This window comes from Dicentrarchus labrax, unplaced genomic scaffold, assembly GCF_905237075.1.
Source record: "Dicentrarchus labrax unplaced genomic scaffold, dlabrax2021, whole genome shotgun sequence".
Taxonomy (NCBI): Eukaryota; Metazoa; Chordata; class Actinopteri; family Moronidae; genus Dicentrarchus; species Dicentrarchus labrax.
This window is the reverse complement of record NW_026136711.1, coordinates 30286850-30302338: the sequence shown is the minus strand read 5'-3', so window position 1 is coordinate 30302338 and position 15489 is coordinate 30286850. Positions and strand designations below refer to the sequence as shown.

The 15489-nt window shown below is 42.8% G+C and overlaps 1 protein-coding gene and 1 long non-coding RNA gene across 7 annotated transcripts in view; one reads left to right on the top strand and one right to left on the bottom strand.

Moving 5' to 3' along the window:
- The window catches only part of LOC127372151 (plasma membrane calcium-transporting ATPase 1), an 84027-nt gene extending 69339 nt beyond the window's left edge, over positions 1–14688 (top strand). For 3 of the 6 annotated variants that reach the window (XM_051415595.1, XM_051415592.1, XM_051415593.1), the window contains 6 exons: positions 442–655; positions 850–1061; positions 1453–1560; positions 3507–3689; positions 7969–8179; positions 11586–11685. In XM_051415595.1, coding sequence (XP_051271555.1) covers positions 442–655; positions 850–1061; positions 1453–1560; positions 3507–3689; positions 7969–8179; positions 11586–11590 — 933 coding nt within the window. In that variant the 3' untranslated portion in view covers positions 11591–11685. Of the gene's footprint in view, positions 1–441; positions 656–849; positions 1062–1452; positions 1561–3506; positions 3690–7968; positions 8180–11585 lie in introns of all 6 variants that reach the window. The other 3 variants (XM_051415596.1, XM_051415594.1, XM_051415597.1) reach the window with 2 other exon arrangements.
- On the bottom strand, positions 6135–7989 carry LOC127372160 (uncharacterized). Its single transcript, XR_007886546.1, has 2 exons — positions 7810–7989; positions 6135–7169 (listed from the first exon to the last, which is right to left on the bottom strand). It is a non-coding gene; the product is annotated as an uncharacterized LOC127372160 (long non-coding RNA).
- Positions 14689–15489: the final 801 nt, after the last annotated feature.

The following is a 15489-nucleotide window of genomic DNA, read 5'->3' as shown; positions in this document are numbered from 1 at the left end:
AATTGTTTTACTGGATGGAACCAGCTGACAAAACATCCAGTAACATTGTGCTTCACATGTGTATATGGTACATTTCCAAACACAGCTTGGCAGTTGTCCAAAGGCAAATACCACCAGAGGCTACAGACATCATATTATCATGCGGTGACACACACTCAGGCTGAATGTGAAGTGAATATTAGAGGTGCTGCAATTGCATATAAATTAGTACAAATTTGCACTGGGCAAACTGAACTGAGGTGAAGACTTGTTAGTTAAAAATTGTTTAATTTGAGAAGAACAGTGCACTTATCCCAAAGCTGTTTGAGTCCACTCAAAATGTGCAAAGAGAAGTGGGAAAAGGAGGGAAATACCAGCACAAGAACAAGATGGAGACTTGTTATTCACTCATATTTCTATTCATTCTGTGAATTAAACTCCCGAGCTCTCCTCCTCTTGCAGGACTCTCCTCTGAAGGCCGTCCAAATGCTCTGGGTCAACCTCATCATGGACACGCTGGCATCTCTCGCTCTGGCCACCGAGCCACCCACCGAGTCTCTGCTGCTGCGTAGACCATACGGCCGCAACAAGCCTCTGATCTCCAGGACTATGATGAAGAACATCCTGGGCCACGCCGTGTACCAACTCGTCATCATCTTCACCCTGCTCTTCGCTGGTGAGTTAAACAACATTCATGCTCCAACAGCAGAACTGTACAACCCATTCAACCAGAATCTGCCCGCTCGTTACCTCAGTGGAAAAATCATTATGAGCGGCGATCTGTAAGTTTTCTATTTGGAAATGCATATTAACATATTTATTATTTGTTGTCTAAAAAGTGAGATTTAAAAAAAAATCTTCTTCTTTCAGGTGAGTCATTTTTCGACATCGACAGCGGCCGCAACGCTCCCCTGCACTCGCCGCCGTCAGAGCACTACACCATCGTTTTCAACGTGTTTGTCATGATGCAACTGTTCAATGAAATCAACGCCAGGAAGATCCATGGAGAGAGGAACGTGTTCGAGGGCATCTACAGGAACCCAATCTTCTGCAGCGTGGTGCTGGGGACCTTCGCTCTGCAGGTAATGTTCATCATCCTCATCATCGTCACATAGATCATCATCTAATGATTCCCAAATACACATTTGGTGCTCTTGTGAATATCTCCTGCAGCAGGAGGGTGTATGTGGGATTGAGTCAAACTAAATTAGTGTGTTCATGTTAATGGAGGAACATGTCACCCAGTGCAACAGTGTGACTCATTGATGTGTTTTTAATGGAGCTCTATGGCACAGAGGAATAAGATATATCAGGCGTTGGATACGCAGACTGTACTAGTTAGAAGGATCAATTCACTGTTGATTTGGGTCTGCACATGGGATCAGTTGACAATAAGAAAAATATAGAATATCAGTCTAATCCTTTAAGACCGCCAGAGTTCATTCAACATGTGTTCCTCCTCCTCCTCCTCAGATCGTCATTGTTCAGTTCGGAGGGAAGCCGTTCTCCTGCACGGCTCTGACCATCGACCAGTGGCTGTGGTGTGTGTTCATCGGCGTGGGAGAGCTGCTGTGGGGACAGGTGAGGCCAGAACCAGAACCAGAACCAGAACCATCACCGCTGTGTTTTTGTTACGAACGAATAGCATCAGAGCCAAAAAGTGAAAAATCTGCCTTCTGAGAACAAACAACATGCACTGAGGAGAAGATGAAGAGGTGGATACATGAGGTTTGTGGCAGCAAACTGTTGCCTGTCACACTTGCGCTGCTGCGGGGTTGCCATCACAACCATCGCCATGGTAATGAGCTCAGCACATGAAAGCAGCGCGACTCCTGTTTACAAGCACAGAGGGAAAACAAACCCAGCGTGTCAGTCCCTCTGTGGTTACACACACGCACTCGAACACACCATCATATACATGATCCTGTTAACATGTACACACACACACACACACACACACACACACACACACACACACACACACAGAGGCTTAGAAAGCATACATTATATAGAACAAAAAGTTCAGACATGAGAAGAAGTGTGGTGGGTTCAGTTGGAGGGCAGAGACGGAGAACAGAGACAGAAAGATGCTGACAGAAACAGGCTGATCTGAGGTCTGTGGTTTATTTTAAAATGCCTTTTGTTTCTAACAGAAAGAGAGAAAGTGACAGAAATATAAGAGGCTGATGATGTGCAGCTATAGAGGGAGGCTGGGTGTGTCTCGCTCCTCATTATTTTTTTGGGTGGGGGCTTTTATTGCCTTTATTAGAAAAGAGCAACAGAAGATAGACAGGGAGAGAGAGGGGACACCTGAGCCACTGCGGTAAGGACTCAGCCTCTGTACGTGGGGCTCACGCTCTACCAGGTGAGCTACCGGGGGGGGCCCCTCCTCTCTGTTTTAATTGAACTAACGATAAACATAGTTTTAATTAGGGATACTACTTACTAGTCTTCCTCCTTTCAAGTCTGTCTCCTGAAATCAAACTGGATTTTTATTCCTGTAATTTTTTATCTAGTCTCTCTCACACACACACACACACACACACACACACACACACACACACACACACACACACACACACACACACACACACATACACACACACACACACACACACACACACACAAACACATATAAATTAAAATGAATTATATGCTTTGAGTGTCCTTGAGTTTTATTTTGTAATGTCTATAAGAACCTTGTTGAGTGTAATATAAGCTTCGAGCAGCACGTTACAGAACAATAGTCAACATATGTTAAGTTTTAAAGATACATAAACTATTTTACATGCTTTAATTTCACCACTCCTGGATTACTGTCTCAGCCTTTTATGTGTCTATATAGACACAACTGTGTAACAGAGTGGTAGACGGAGTACAGAGCTCAGCCGCCCGCCTTTCAACCAGTGTAAACTGGTTTGATCACATGACCCGTTTTAGCCTCTTTACACTGGCTTCCATGACACTTATGAATTGATTACAAGGCACTAAATGGTCTGACTCCTCAGTAGAAGATCTTTTATCCCCGTACGACCCTTCTCGCACTGCTCATCTGGTAGGGGGCTTTTATCTGTTCCACACTCGGTTGAAGAATAAGGGGGACAGAGCTTTTGAAATAAGAGCCCCGAGGCTCTGAAACATCCAGCCTGAGGAAATGCAGCAGACTGAGTCTGTGGCCCCTTTCAGATCTGAGATAAAAATGTACTTTTATTGCAGCGCCATCCCTGATTTCATCAGATTCTAGTTTTTATTCTGTTTTATTTTTTATAAAAATGTTTGTTTTGTACGTCTGTTCTTTAATTGCTGTGTTTTGTAGGTTTCTGTTTTATGTTTTATGTGTTCTTTGCTGGCTATCTGTTGTACCTTGTAACGTTTTAATAAGTGTTATATAAATAAAGGCATTATTATTTAAATAGGTTGCTGCTATAACAAAAAACACGATTGGTACCAGCAGTGTATCGACTGATGCTGTTCACCCTAACACACTAACAATTAACAATTAATAATCTTTTTTCTGTCAAACTCAGCTGATCTCGGCCATTCCAACCCACCACCTGAAGTTCCTGAAGGAGGCCGGACACGGCACCACAAAGGAGGAAATCCACGAGGAGGAGCTGACGGAGGGCGCCGACGAGATCGACCACGCTGAGATGGAGTTGAGGAGAGGCCAGATCCTCTGGTTCAGAGGTCTGAACCGCATCCAGACGCAGGTACGAACGCCACGCCTCAGAGTGACACGCAGCACACTGCCAAGAACTTTATCACTAACTTTACTTTGTGTTTAAAGTTGTTTTTTTAAATCAGGTTTCCAAGGTGGTGTTTATGGAGGTAATAACTTGACTCAGATATCTGTGGTGTCATGAGAGCTGCAGAACACATCAGTTGCTATGGTGATTCAGGAGGAAGAAAAAAAGATTACTTTTTGATTTTATTATTGTTTTTTTGTATGTTTGTGGTCAGTTGTCTCACTGGTCAATTGTTGTTTATACCTGGACAGCGTTTCAGGTAAATTTCTGAATCACAAAACAAACTTTAAATCAAATTCAGCCTCCTCGCCACCTTCATTCTCCCAAAATCAAACAAACGCCCCTTCGAACGACGGGAGGTAAAGAACTGAGAGTGGAGTGAAATTGTCCCAATAGAGCTGTGATGTTTCATTGAGACGGTGGGGAGAGATTTAATTCACTCAGTTTATAAGAGCTGCAGTTCATTTTAGTCAAATCAGATTCAAATACAAGTTAGCATTAAGAAGCTAGATTAGATAATTAGTTTGAATGTGGGACATTAAGGACTTGAATTATATTAAAAAATCGATTTTTTTAGTTGTTAATACAACAAAAAAAAAAGTAGCAAATATAATGGTTTCTGCAAATCTTACGTTACAACAAAATACCTCCTTTTGATTGTAATCTTAACACATAATGCAGAGTTCATACTACTTGATTACAGGCCAATAATGGTCAAACCCCACAGACGTGGAGGTCGACAGTTGCTGGTGTTATCTTGTGTCTCAGCATGTTAGAGAACTCAGCATGTTAGAGAACTCACGACGTCTTGTACCGAAAGCCGAGCAGGTCAGAAATTGTCTGTTGTTGTTGATCAATGTTGATCTTCAGCTGTGGGGATGATGATGTTGGTGCTGTCAGGTGGGACAGTAAAGTGGGTCCCTTGTAGTCGGCGATGTGTCTCATCCCAGTCATGACTGTGATCGACTAATGAAACACAGTAACGATCTCTGAAGACTAATATTGGGATCAGATTACACAATAATAATATCTAATCATTATTAGAACTAGGTCTCTTTAGCGAGAGACAACAAAATCAAACTAACACATGCTAATTCACTCTGACTGAACCTGGCTGTGAAATGTAAGACTTCAAGAAATCAAGGACATTTATGTATAAATTAGATTTCATCATCGTATCAATTTGTGGGAAAATACGACAAAATATTGGCTTGAATATTCCTCAGCTGTCCATCATGTGAAAGATCTTCTGTAGCCTGTAGCAGTGCGACTAAAGCTACGTATTTATTTGGTTCTGTATTATATATTTTAGATATTTGCTGAACGATAAGGTTGAATTAATATTATTTCCACTTTCTGTAGTTGTTGTACAGCCACTCAGCGAGGAGCAAACGCCATTTTCCTGGAGATATTTAATGCAAACACACACACACACACACACACACACTACAATTGTTGTCCGGGTAATTTCACACTCCGCCGCAGAGCTTCAGTACAGAACCACTTTATTAAAACACAGAAATCAAAGATGACATCCAGCGTGGGACAAGAAAGCTTATTAGATATTTTTATTCTTCAGTCAGTCAGTACTGGAAGCAAACAGCAGCACCTTCACAGCGCTGTCTTCCCCTGTGACTCATCTCACAGTCTGGGACTTTGCTCTGTGTGAGTGACACATGTGAGCATGTTCTCCTCCTCCAATAGGATAGATCAACACTCACTGCGTTAGCCTTTCCACAGGCAGTCCTATTCTGTCCCTATGGGGTTCATTAGCCTCGATGCTAACACCCACCTACAGTAACAGCAGCCAACACTCTGCTCACACACACACACAAACAGTCGGTCAGGGAGGTCAGGTGTTTTCCTCTCAGCAGTGGACTAACTTGTACTTACTGTGGCCGGAAGCTAAACACATCTGAATTAACAATAACTAATATCTTGCTCTGTTTGGTCCTCTTGAGTTTTTCTGTTTACACAGACTCTGAAAACTCTCACAGACTCAAACTGACACAATATCAGACTTTTATTGTTGTTTCAGGAACTGTGCTCAAGTCATAATTACTTTTAATTTAAAGTGGCTGTAAGCAATAGTTTTATAATAACAATGTATGAACCTACAGCTAATTATCACCCGAATCTGTGGATGATTCAGATTCACTGTTTAGCTGTTCGGTTTCAACTTTTCTGTTTTGGTTCATTCTCACTGCTCTCATAGCATTGTTTTAAAAACCCACCGTGCAATACACCTGCTCAGCACCAAGCAGCAGAGAGACACGCGGCTGGTCAATTTTTGAAGGAAGCCGCGACCCACTTGCATAGAGATTCCGGTTAATTTTCAAAATAAAATGCATGTGTGCAGACTCCGGCTCGAGTTTCATGCTAAATCAAAAGAAGTCAGTCAGTCAGAGGCAGGTTAGAGGAGATTTTAAAACACACTGTTTTGTATCCTTTTTAAGGACAAAATACACAAGTAAACAATATATGGCAGGACTCAAGCTGAGCTCATTATTGATCTGAGAAAACAATCGTAAGGAGCTGGATGAGAAGTCCTTAAAGTGCCCTGGAAAGAAATGGAAATTTAAACATCTGCAATTCCATGACAACTTGGAAAAACTCATCTGCTGATTAAGATCATGTGATCAGAAGCTACTAAATGGACGGGTGGGTGCAGCCTTGGTTTCAGTTCCAGTGGAAACCCTGATTTAGAAGTGTCCGAAAATAACCTTCACGTGGCCTTCATGAAGCTGCAGAGCGCTGTGAAAGAAGGAAGTGATGCGAAGAGGAACTGAAACAAAGCTCTTCCCATCTTGTGTTTTCTCCAACATCAGACTCATTGTAAAGAAAAGAGGAAGCTCTCTCTTTTCTCTTCATGCCTGTGTATCTGTAATATCAGCCTGTCATCCTCCTGGGATGGGAGGATGGGAGGACGGAGGGGGAGGCAACGAAAGGCTGCAAGCTAATTAGGTTCTTATCTCTCCACGCTCCTCTTCCTGTCCTCCTCCTCTCTAATCCTGGTGGGCAGCGTTGTGCCGCTCAACGCCTCAACAGTCAAACACAGTGGGGGAATAATTGGTACAAGCAGCACCTCGCTCCTGAAACTTTATCAGTCGTTCCAAGTGACACAATTTCTCCTCAAAGAGCTTTCAGCCTGATTCAAAAGCTCTTTATTCATTGTTCCGTTTCTTCCTTCATCCCTTCGTTCTGTCGGAGCTTCTTCTGGATTTTCACATTTTGTCTTTCACTAACTAAATGACAGCTTTCTCTCTCTGAATGCTCTTTCTCTCAAACTTTCCTCCTCGTCTCCTCACTCCCGATCTCTCCCACATCCACTTCTTCTCGTCTTTGTTTCAGTCTCACGTTCTTCTGTGTCTCTGTTCCCACTTTCTATCAGCTTGATTATAATGTGTTTCTGCTGCAGAACAGATGGCCACTGTGTAGGTTATCCTATGGGAAGATGGATTATGTAAAATGTGCAAAATCCCACCATAATGCTCTTTTAAAAAGAAACAAGAATCTCTCTTATTCTCTTCATGCTGCTGTGTCCTCTTTCTGCCAAAAACATAAGAACTACAAAAACCTCTAAGATTATATATATAGTATATATAAATATATAGTATTTAAATCTTGAAATATGACTTCAAACTGGTATCAACATATGATCTGTATCTGGGTATTTTATCTGGATTAGGAACAACTCATGGTAAAGCAGATGTAAATGCAGCAGAGCATATAACAATCAGATGTGATCACATGTGGAGGTGGTCTGGTTCACATTGAGATCAGATCTCAGGTGTCAATAATCATCTGGATCTGGTTTTAACACAATCCAGAATAAAATCCAACCCAACAAGCCTCCTTTTCTTATCTCAAGCAACAGACATGTTAAAACCTGGTGTCTGATCAAAGAGGTAAACAGACTTTGATAAAGTGTTCAGTGCCAGTTTGATACCCAGCCATAGTGAACACGGTTCCTCAAACCTCTTTATGACCAACAAACAACCGACTGACTTTTTAAAAGTAAAAATTGATGCTTTTAAAGCAGCAATTTCTTTCTGTCTGGTTCTCAAGAAATATGAGTACTGACCTTCAAAGGCCAAAACTGTCAGAATTCACCATGCAGCCTCTTTAAAAGCCTCTCTAACCTCTCCAGAAGTCTTTTCCTCCCTTCCTGTTTCCTCTGCCCTGTCTCCTTGCTCTGTCTCTCTTGCTATCTAACAGTCTTTTGTGGCTGTCCTTCCTTTAGATGGATGTGGTCTATACCTTCCAGACGGGCCAGGCACCGGTGCCCGGTGCCCTGCGCCGCCAGCCATCCGTCGTCAGCCAGCACAATGACGCCACTGCCGCCAAAACTCTCTCTAGCCCCACCCACGTAGGGCTTAGCTCCTCCTCCTCTCTCACCAACTCGGCTGGGGCTCCACCCCCTGCTGCTGCTGCTTCCTCCTCTACTGCAGGCAGTGAGTCGGTGACCTGAGGCCAGCTAACAACTCACTTCACCCGGCTGGACTCCTTTTTTTTTTCTCTGTTTGATCTGCATGAAACGCTGAACACTGCATGACTCACCAACATTAATCCCTCCCACTGTTTCTGTCATCAGCAGGTGTCTGCATATCCTGAATCTGAATGATTATCTTAGCTATTATTATAATGATTCATCATAATATTATTGTAATTTACATACATTTACATGCACTTTTTGTACAATTTACATAACACTTAGAACTGATGTGACTGATGTCTCCAAGTCGTTCATTGTAAATAACAAAGGTATTGAATCAGTATTAGTATTTTAGCCTTCCATAATGCCAAAAGACATTTAGTATAAACCCATTACTAATAATGTGGCCGATATAGTACATTTTTGAACTGGAAGGAAAATAGATCCATTTCACACCAATGTGACTCTGCAAAGGTACAGAAATGGTAAAATAACTTTATATACAATATCTAAGTCTAAAACAAATAGTAAATAGTCTAAATTGTATATTTTAGCGTGCAGGTTAAATGACCAGAAATGAACACTGAGAAAACAAATAATAAATAAAAATCAAATAAATAACTAAACATCAGTAGTGTAAAGTCTACAAGCATTATATACCAAAAACATTTTCATAACGACACATATCGGATGACATACACAGTAATACGATCCCTAATTTAGTCGTATTATTCTCTAATGGAGGATACTCACATCAAGCCAACCTGTGAGCAGCCAACAATATCTGATAATAAATAAAACTGATGAGCTGACAAAATAAAAACAGATATAATAAAATAAAAAAAAAAGCTTTTTCTGTGGCAGCTTCAGAATAAAAGCCTCCCAAAGGGTTTCCAGTAGAAAGCTTTTAATCTGAACATTTTACCCAGTTTGCATTAATTGGTAATTAATTAGTTTAGAAGATGTTAAAGTACTGAGAGTTGTACGTGGTAAGATTTCTCTGCCTGAGAGTGAGATTAGAAGATGGATATCAAGTATGGAGCTGTCAGTAAGGAAGCTATTATAGAAAATCACTGAGCCGTGTTTATAAATTAAATTATATATTTCTGAGCTGTTTTTAAAGTTTTTATGTCTTCAGTAGGAGCCAGTGGAGGTTTGAGTGCCGCACACAGAGCAGGACGAACACAGGGATGTGTTGACAGTAATAAAATATAAAATATGGCCAGCTTTAATCTTGAACTGAAAACCATATTAAAGCTCTTAGAAATGAACTTGCAGACAACCTGATCAGTCGACCTGTTTCCATCTCTCACTGTTACTTTGTGCTTCCCACTTCACCTTCCTCTGCTGTAGCTTACCCTCCGTCTTAATCTCCTTCTCGTCCCTTTTTTTAATACCTTTCATCGCTCAGCCCGCTGCTTCTCCTGCATGTTGTGGAGATTTAAACTCTTAACATGCATCTATTAACCCTGATGTGACTTGCTGCCTGACGAGCCGATGACAGATCACAGCTGTTGGCACATGTGGCCAACGAGAAGAGAAAGGAGTTGCGAAATGTTCTGATTCGTGACAGAGAGGAGAAAAAAAATCCTTGTTCTATTTTCTTTGTTGTTGTTTTTTTTCCCCGTCTTTTTCTCAGAGGCGACGGCCTGGGCACCAAGATAATTTTATGGGTTAATCCTGAGCAGGGTTAAATCTGTCAGGCTCAGCAAGTCTCTCATGGTTTAACAGCCAAGAGCTTTTTAACTTGTGAGCTTTGTGTGTATGTGTTTGTGTGTGTGTGTGTGTGTGTGTGTGTGTGTGTGTGTGTGTGTGTGTGTGTGTGTGTGTGTGTGTGTGTGTGTGTGTGTGTGTGTGTGTGTGTGTGTGTGGTGTGATGGCTGCATGTATGCTCTAAGCTGCAGTGCTCAGCCTGCAGCTCTCCTGTGGTTCAGTAATAGAGAGCTTTGAACTGCAGGGTTATTAATTATGATGAAGAGGGTCTGCTGGTGCGTATAAATCAGTGTGATCAGCTGCAGCCTCTGTGGATTCATGACAGAGGAAACGACTTAAAGAAGAGAGAAGGGAGCAGCTAGAGGACAAAATGATTCTGACTCCGGGTGTGATTGGAAAGGCTTAATGGTGTGTGTGTGTGTGTGTGTGTGTGTGTGTGTGTGTGTGTGTGTGTGTGTGTGTGTGTGTGTGTGTGTGTGTGTGTGTGTGTGTGTTTGTGTGTGTGTGTGTTGTTTATTGGGGCCATGTATCGTTTTCTATAATAGCACTGACACCATCAAGGCTGTATTACAAGTTGGCAAAGCGGGGCCCAGACCTCCAGGGGCCCCTGTAGTAATGTTTTTTTCTGCATTTCAATAGTTCTTTGGTGTTTTATAGATATTTGTTCATATATAAATATTTGAATTATTATATGTTAGTGAATTAAACTCTAAAGTACAGTATAAAGAAAGACAGGTCATTAGATAATGTGGTGGCCCTGTGTCACAGTCATTTATAATGTTAGCTTGTCCTGTTATTACATGTTGAATATTGATGAAAGAAGTTGTGTTTAGTCACACAAACTGATGAACACAGAGCAGATCTGGGGACATGTAGTATGTAGTATCCCTAAAAACTGGCATCATTATGATTTCAATCAGGAACTATTGGATCAAACAGACTGCAGGTGCACTTCAGACAGAAAATGTACTGAGGTTCAGTTAACAACTCCACATCCTTTTGGTCTGGTTGTGTTTCTCCTGATGTGTAATTCTTACGAGGGGAAATCTATTTACACTATAATGTAAACACTTTAGACGATAGTGAGCTCCTGTTGGTGGAATAAGTGACACCTGACTTCAACCCCATCAAACACCTCTGGGATGCGCTCAGATTCCAACTGTGAGCTAAATGTTATCACCCAACATCAGTGTTGGATCTCACTGACACTCTTGTGACTGAATGGGAGCAAATCCCTGTGTGTGTGTGTGTGTGTGTGTGTGTGTGTGTGTGTGTGTGTGTGTGTGTGTGTGTGTGTGTGTGTGTGTGTGTGTGTGTGTGTGTGTGTGTGTGTGTGTGTGTGTGTGTGTGTGTTGTAGCCATGGTGATCTGATGCCCCTCCACATTTTGCCGCCTGTTGGTGGATTTTGGTTGCAGTTTGTCTTCCTGCACTCGGCTGCCTCCGACATCATGTTGACCTTTTTATTTTATTTTTGACCTTTTTGTTTTGTTGATGTTTTGTGGAAATTATATTTTCTGTTCTCCCGCCATGTTCCCATCCAGCTGTTTCACTTGTTAACGTTGTGTTTTGTGGTTTTGCACCTCCACCCCCCCCCCCACCCGCCCAGATTCAGCTGCACGACCACCGTGTTTGTTTGACATTTTCATAAAAATGGGACCTGTATCTGTCAATCTGCTCGTCCTCTGATGTCTCTTCTCTGTCTTTGTTTCAGATTAAGGTGGTGAACGCGTTCCGTAGCTCCCTGTACGCGGGGCTGGAGAGCCCAGAGTCCCGTAGCTCCATCCACAGTTTCATGGCCCATCCCGAGTTCGTCCCCCTGTCCGAGGAGGAGGCTCGCATCCCCACCATCGAGGAGTCTGGAGACGAGATTGACCCCCTCCATGGCGCCCACTCTTAGGCGGGGGGAGGAGGAGAGCCGCCCAGCACCTTCCCCCTCAGCCTCTTGTCATCCATCTGAGCTCCTCCTCCCTCCCCCCCTTCCTCCTCCTCCCTCCTCTTTATCATCTGTCATCCCACCAACTGAACTGTCGCACTGAGGAGGGAAGTCGTCACTCCGCTCATCCTCTCATTCTGTGCACACACATGCTTCACATCGTCTTCACCCCCTCAGTCATTCCTGCCACGTTGTGTTTTTCATACTGACTGTGGCATCGTTCTGCCTGTAAGTTTGTCCCTCCACAACCACCACACTCATGTATCAAGTAGAGGGTGGAGTCCAGAGTCTCCACTGTGGAAGGCCTGTCCTTGTCCATTCATGTATATTTTTTACTTGATGATCCTTTTTGAAAAGCTTTTGAAGTATGTTGGGTTTCGACCTTTGCGGGGTCTCGCAGCCGCATGTTGTGTTCTGTACTCGCTCATTCCTGCGTAACGCTCTCAAAAGTGGCACCGAACTTTTCAAAGAGTGCAATGATTCTCATGTACATACGCTTTCGCTCCTCTACACAGCTAACAGCCGGGTTTGGTGTTCAGAAGATTTTTAGGCAAATGCAAAAATGTAACCTTGTTTTTTTGTTTTGTTTTTGTTTTTTTGTTTTTAAAAAACCTCTAAAGATTGTTAATTGATGGTTGATTCAAACTCCTCAGAATGTCTTGTGAGTGTGACACTACAGTCTTCACAGTTCAACTGTTAAAAAAAATGTTCTTCCCTTTATCGTGTCTGTATGTGTTGGTTTTTCTTTAGCTGCTGTGTTGCATGTGGAAAGACTGAATGTTTACTTGCCCAGACAAATATCTAACATGGCGGCGTCCGGAGAGGGCTCGCTCTCTGCTCAGTGGGGGTCGGACCTCAACTCATCCAGTTAGGGGTTCTGATTCCCTCTCTGCCCCTCCTCCAGTAGGTCCACAGTGTTGATAGGAAACAGGAGTGTGGTTCCCCCTCTAGTAGGATGCATGTTATGTTTCATTCTTGTTGAGTCGCATGATAAAGTTAGGAATGAATATTTGGGATTCTGTTTAGACGACCATATGTGTGTTAGTCCGCAGCAGCGTCCGTTTAGAGCTTAACTGTCCTGTCTGTCGGACTGAATATCCTGTTACCACCACACGACTAAAACAGACTCATTAATACTGCAGAGGAAGCTGCAGCAGGGAAGGTAAAGCCCTGAGATACTCTACAGTGTGTGTCTGCATACATGGACATGTATTGTCTGTGTGGTCTTAGATTTTGGGTACATACCTGTGCCATGTTTTTCCTCGCCGCTGTCGCCTAGTGCTTGTTCATGGTGGGAATTGTTGGGTCTCTGTAAATGCTTCTATACAGAGTACGGTCTAAACCTGCTCTATATGAAAAGTGACGTGAGATAACTTCTGTTATGATTTGGCGCTATACAGATAGAACTGCCTCTCCCAGCTCACACTGGGGGAAAGGTGAGTTGGCACATTTCCATTTACGGCTCAAACATTTGCTTTAACGAGGGGAACGACTACGGTGTCGATGAGTCTCTTTTGGGTCAGATTCAGTGCAACAGACAGGACGTTAATGGATCTCTGAACGGGGTCTGGACCGTCTGTCTGTGTTCAAGACAAATCTTAGTACCAGTTCTGACGTTTCTGCTCCCTCGTTTGTCAGATTTTATGAACAGAAACTAAATCAGCTGTCAGTGACATCACACGGCCAGCTGCGGAGAGAGTTTGATCATCAGCGCTCTCCGCTCTGCTGTGTTTTAATTGACAGACGTCAGTGTGACGGCCAAGCTGAGGTTTATGGGAGACTGACGATGTCACCAGTCAGCCTGTAGAGTTAAATCCACTGTGTGTCCCTGCTGCCGCTCAGTACTTCCTGCCGGCCGTTGTCCGCAGATTACTGTCTTAAAAGAAGAAGGAATCATCTTCCAATCAGAAGCAGCGATGCATCTAATCCCCTCTTAGTCTGACTAGCAGCCATTAACCTATCTATGAACTAGGACACGTTATTGAAGTAATGTGCTACTACTGCCATATTTCCAACTTTTTGTCATGACTAGGTTCTTCCTCTCCCCTCTGATGAGCTTTTTCTATGTAACTCAGAGCCATATTTTATAGGTTGTCTGTATTGTTTTTTATCTCATTGTTATCAAGGTTTCCTTTGGACTTTCTCACCCCTGACCCCCTTGACTCCTCCCAACCCCTACCCCACCCCCTCCCCTCCCTCCCCCCCGGCCCTTTACTCTCCAAACATGACCAAAAAGCAAGGAGAAAATCTTCAGTCGTCACTGCCGAACCAAGTTTAAAGGACCTCTACAATGTTTACATGAAAAGCAAGTGGGTGGCAGTTCGCCTGCGCTTCTCTCATCCGACCACTTTCCTTTCATTCCCTTGCTTTCCTGAATCTTAGAGTTACTATTTAACTAAATGGGGAATCTTTCTTGCATGGTTTTCATATAAAATTCAATGTTTTGCTCATTTTTTACAATTCTTCTGTATTTTTATATTAAGTACTTTTTAATATTTTGGAGATATATGAATATATATGTATAGGCTGAAGAGTTTGGTGACAGTACAGTACATGAATGAGATGAATCTAACGTGGACTGTGTCTTTTTACAGCTCTCTAAATATTTATGCCACGTGTGTCGTCTTGGTCACCCGATGTTAGGGCTCAAAAACCTGCAGTGACTTGTTTACTTCTTGTTGGCCGTTCAATTGGAATCTCAACAATCTAGTCTCCTCAGCCCCCTTTTTCATGAGTATATTCACTTTATCTAAGATGTTGTGATACACTACACGCTATGTGATTTCGCAAGTTATCCAACTCCATTAGAGTTCAGCAAATGCAACGTGAATACAGCTAACTGTATCAAACATTAAATGGGAGTGTATAATTATTTATCCAACCTCTGGGTTTCTTTGTTTCTATACTTTGAAGCTACTACGGCTGATTTTTCTTTTGAATGAGTGGATTGACGCTGTTTTCCAACTGACTGTTGTCGGAGCTGACGACTTTAAAGAGGATCAAAAGCTGCGTCCCGCTTCAGGCTCCGCCTCCTTTTTAAGGGGCGTGTCAGCCCTCGTCCGAAAAAAGAAGCTCTGAACCCAAACAGACGGACCAAAACTGAGAAAGTAACCCAAGGACCAAAAGCAGAGCAAATCATGAAACCAAACCAGAACCAAAACATGCATTAAGTCTACGGACTCCGGACTCGAGGACAGTTAGACCCAGTACAGACGGGTCCGAGGAAGGTCGGAGCCGCTCCAAAAAGTGATCCGAGAACAAGGGCGATACGACAGGACGCGACAGAAACCAGATTAGACTGAATATAACCTCGTGTCTCGTTTGCTAGAAACCGGACTCGCGAAGACCTCCGCCAACGTGGGGCCACCGACCAAAATGTGGACTCTCTCTGAGTTCCTCTGTTAGTTTATTTGTCAGTATTTTAAACATTAATTACTTTGACCAGCAGCTGTGATAACTTTACCAAGGTTGCTGTGACGAAATCTGAATGTTTGTTGAAACCAAAATTTTAGTAATTAGGTTACAAATTGCCGTTAGCTGTGTATGTGTGCGTACTCAGGCGTCGAGGGGCCTGAGTGTCGTCTAAAGGAGGAAAAGACGTCCTTTCATCTTTTTCCAGATTCACTCCTAATTGTTAATTTTGGTCATGAAATTCAGACGTTTAAGGAGGCGGAGCCTGCGA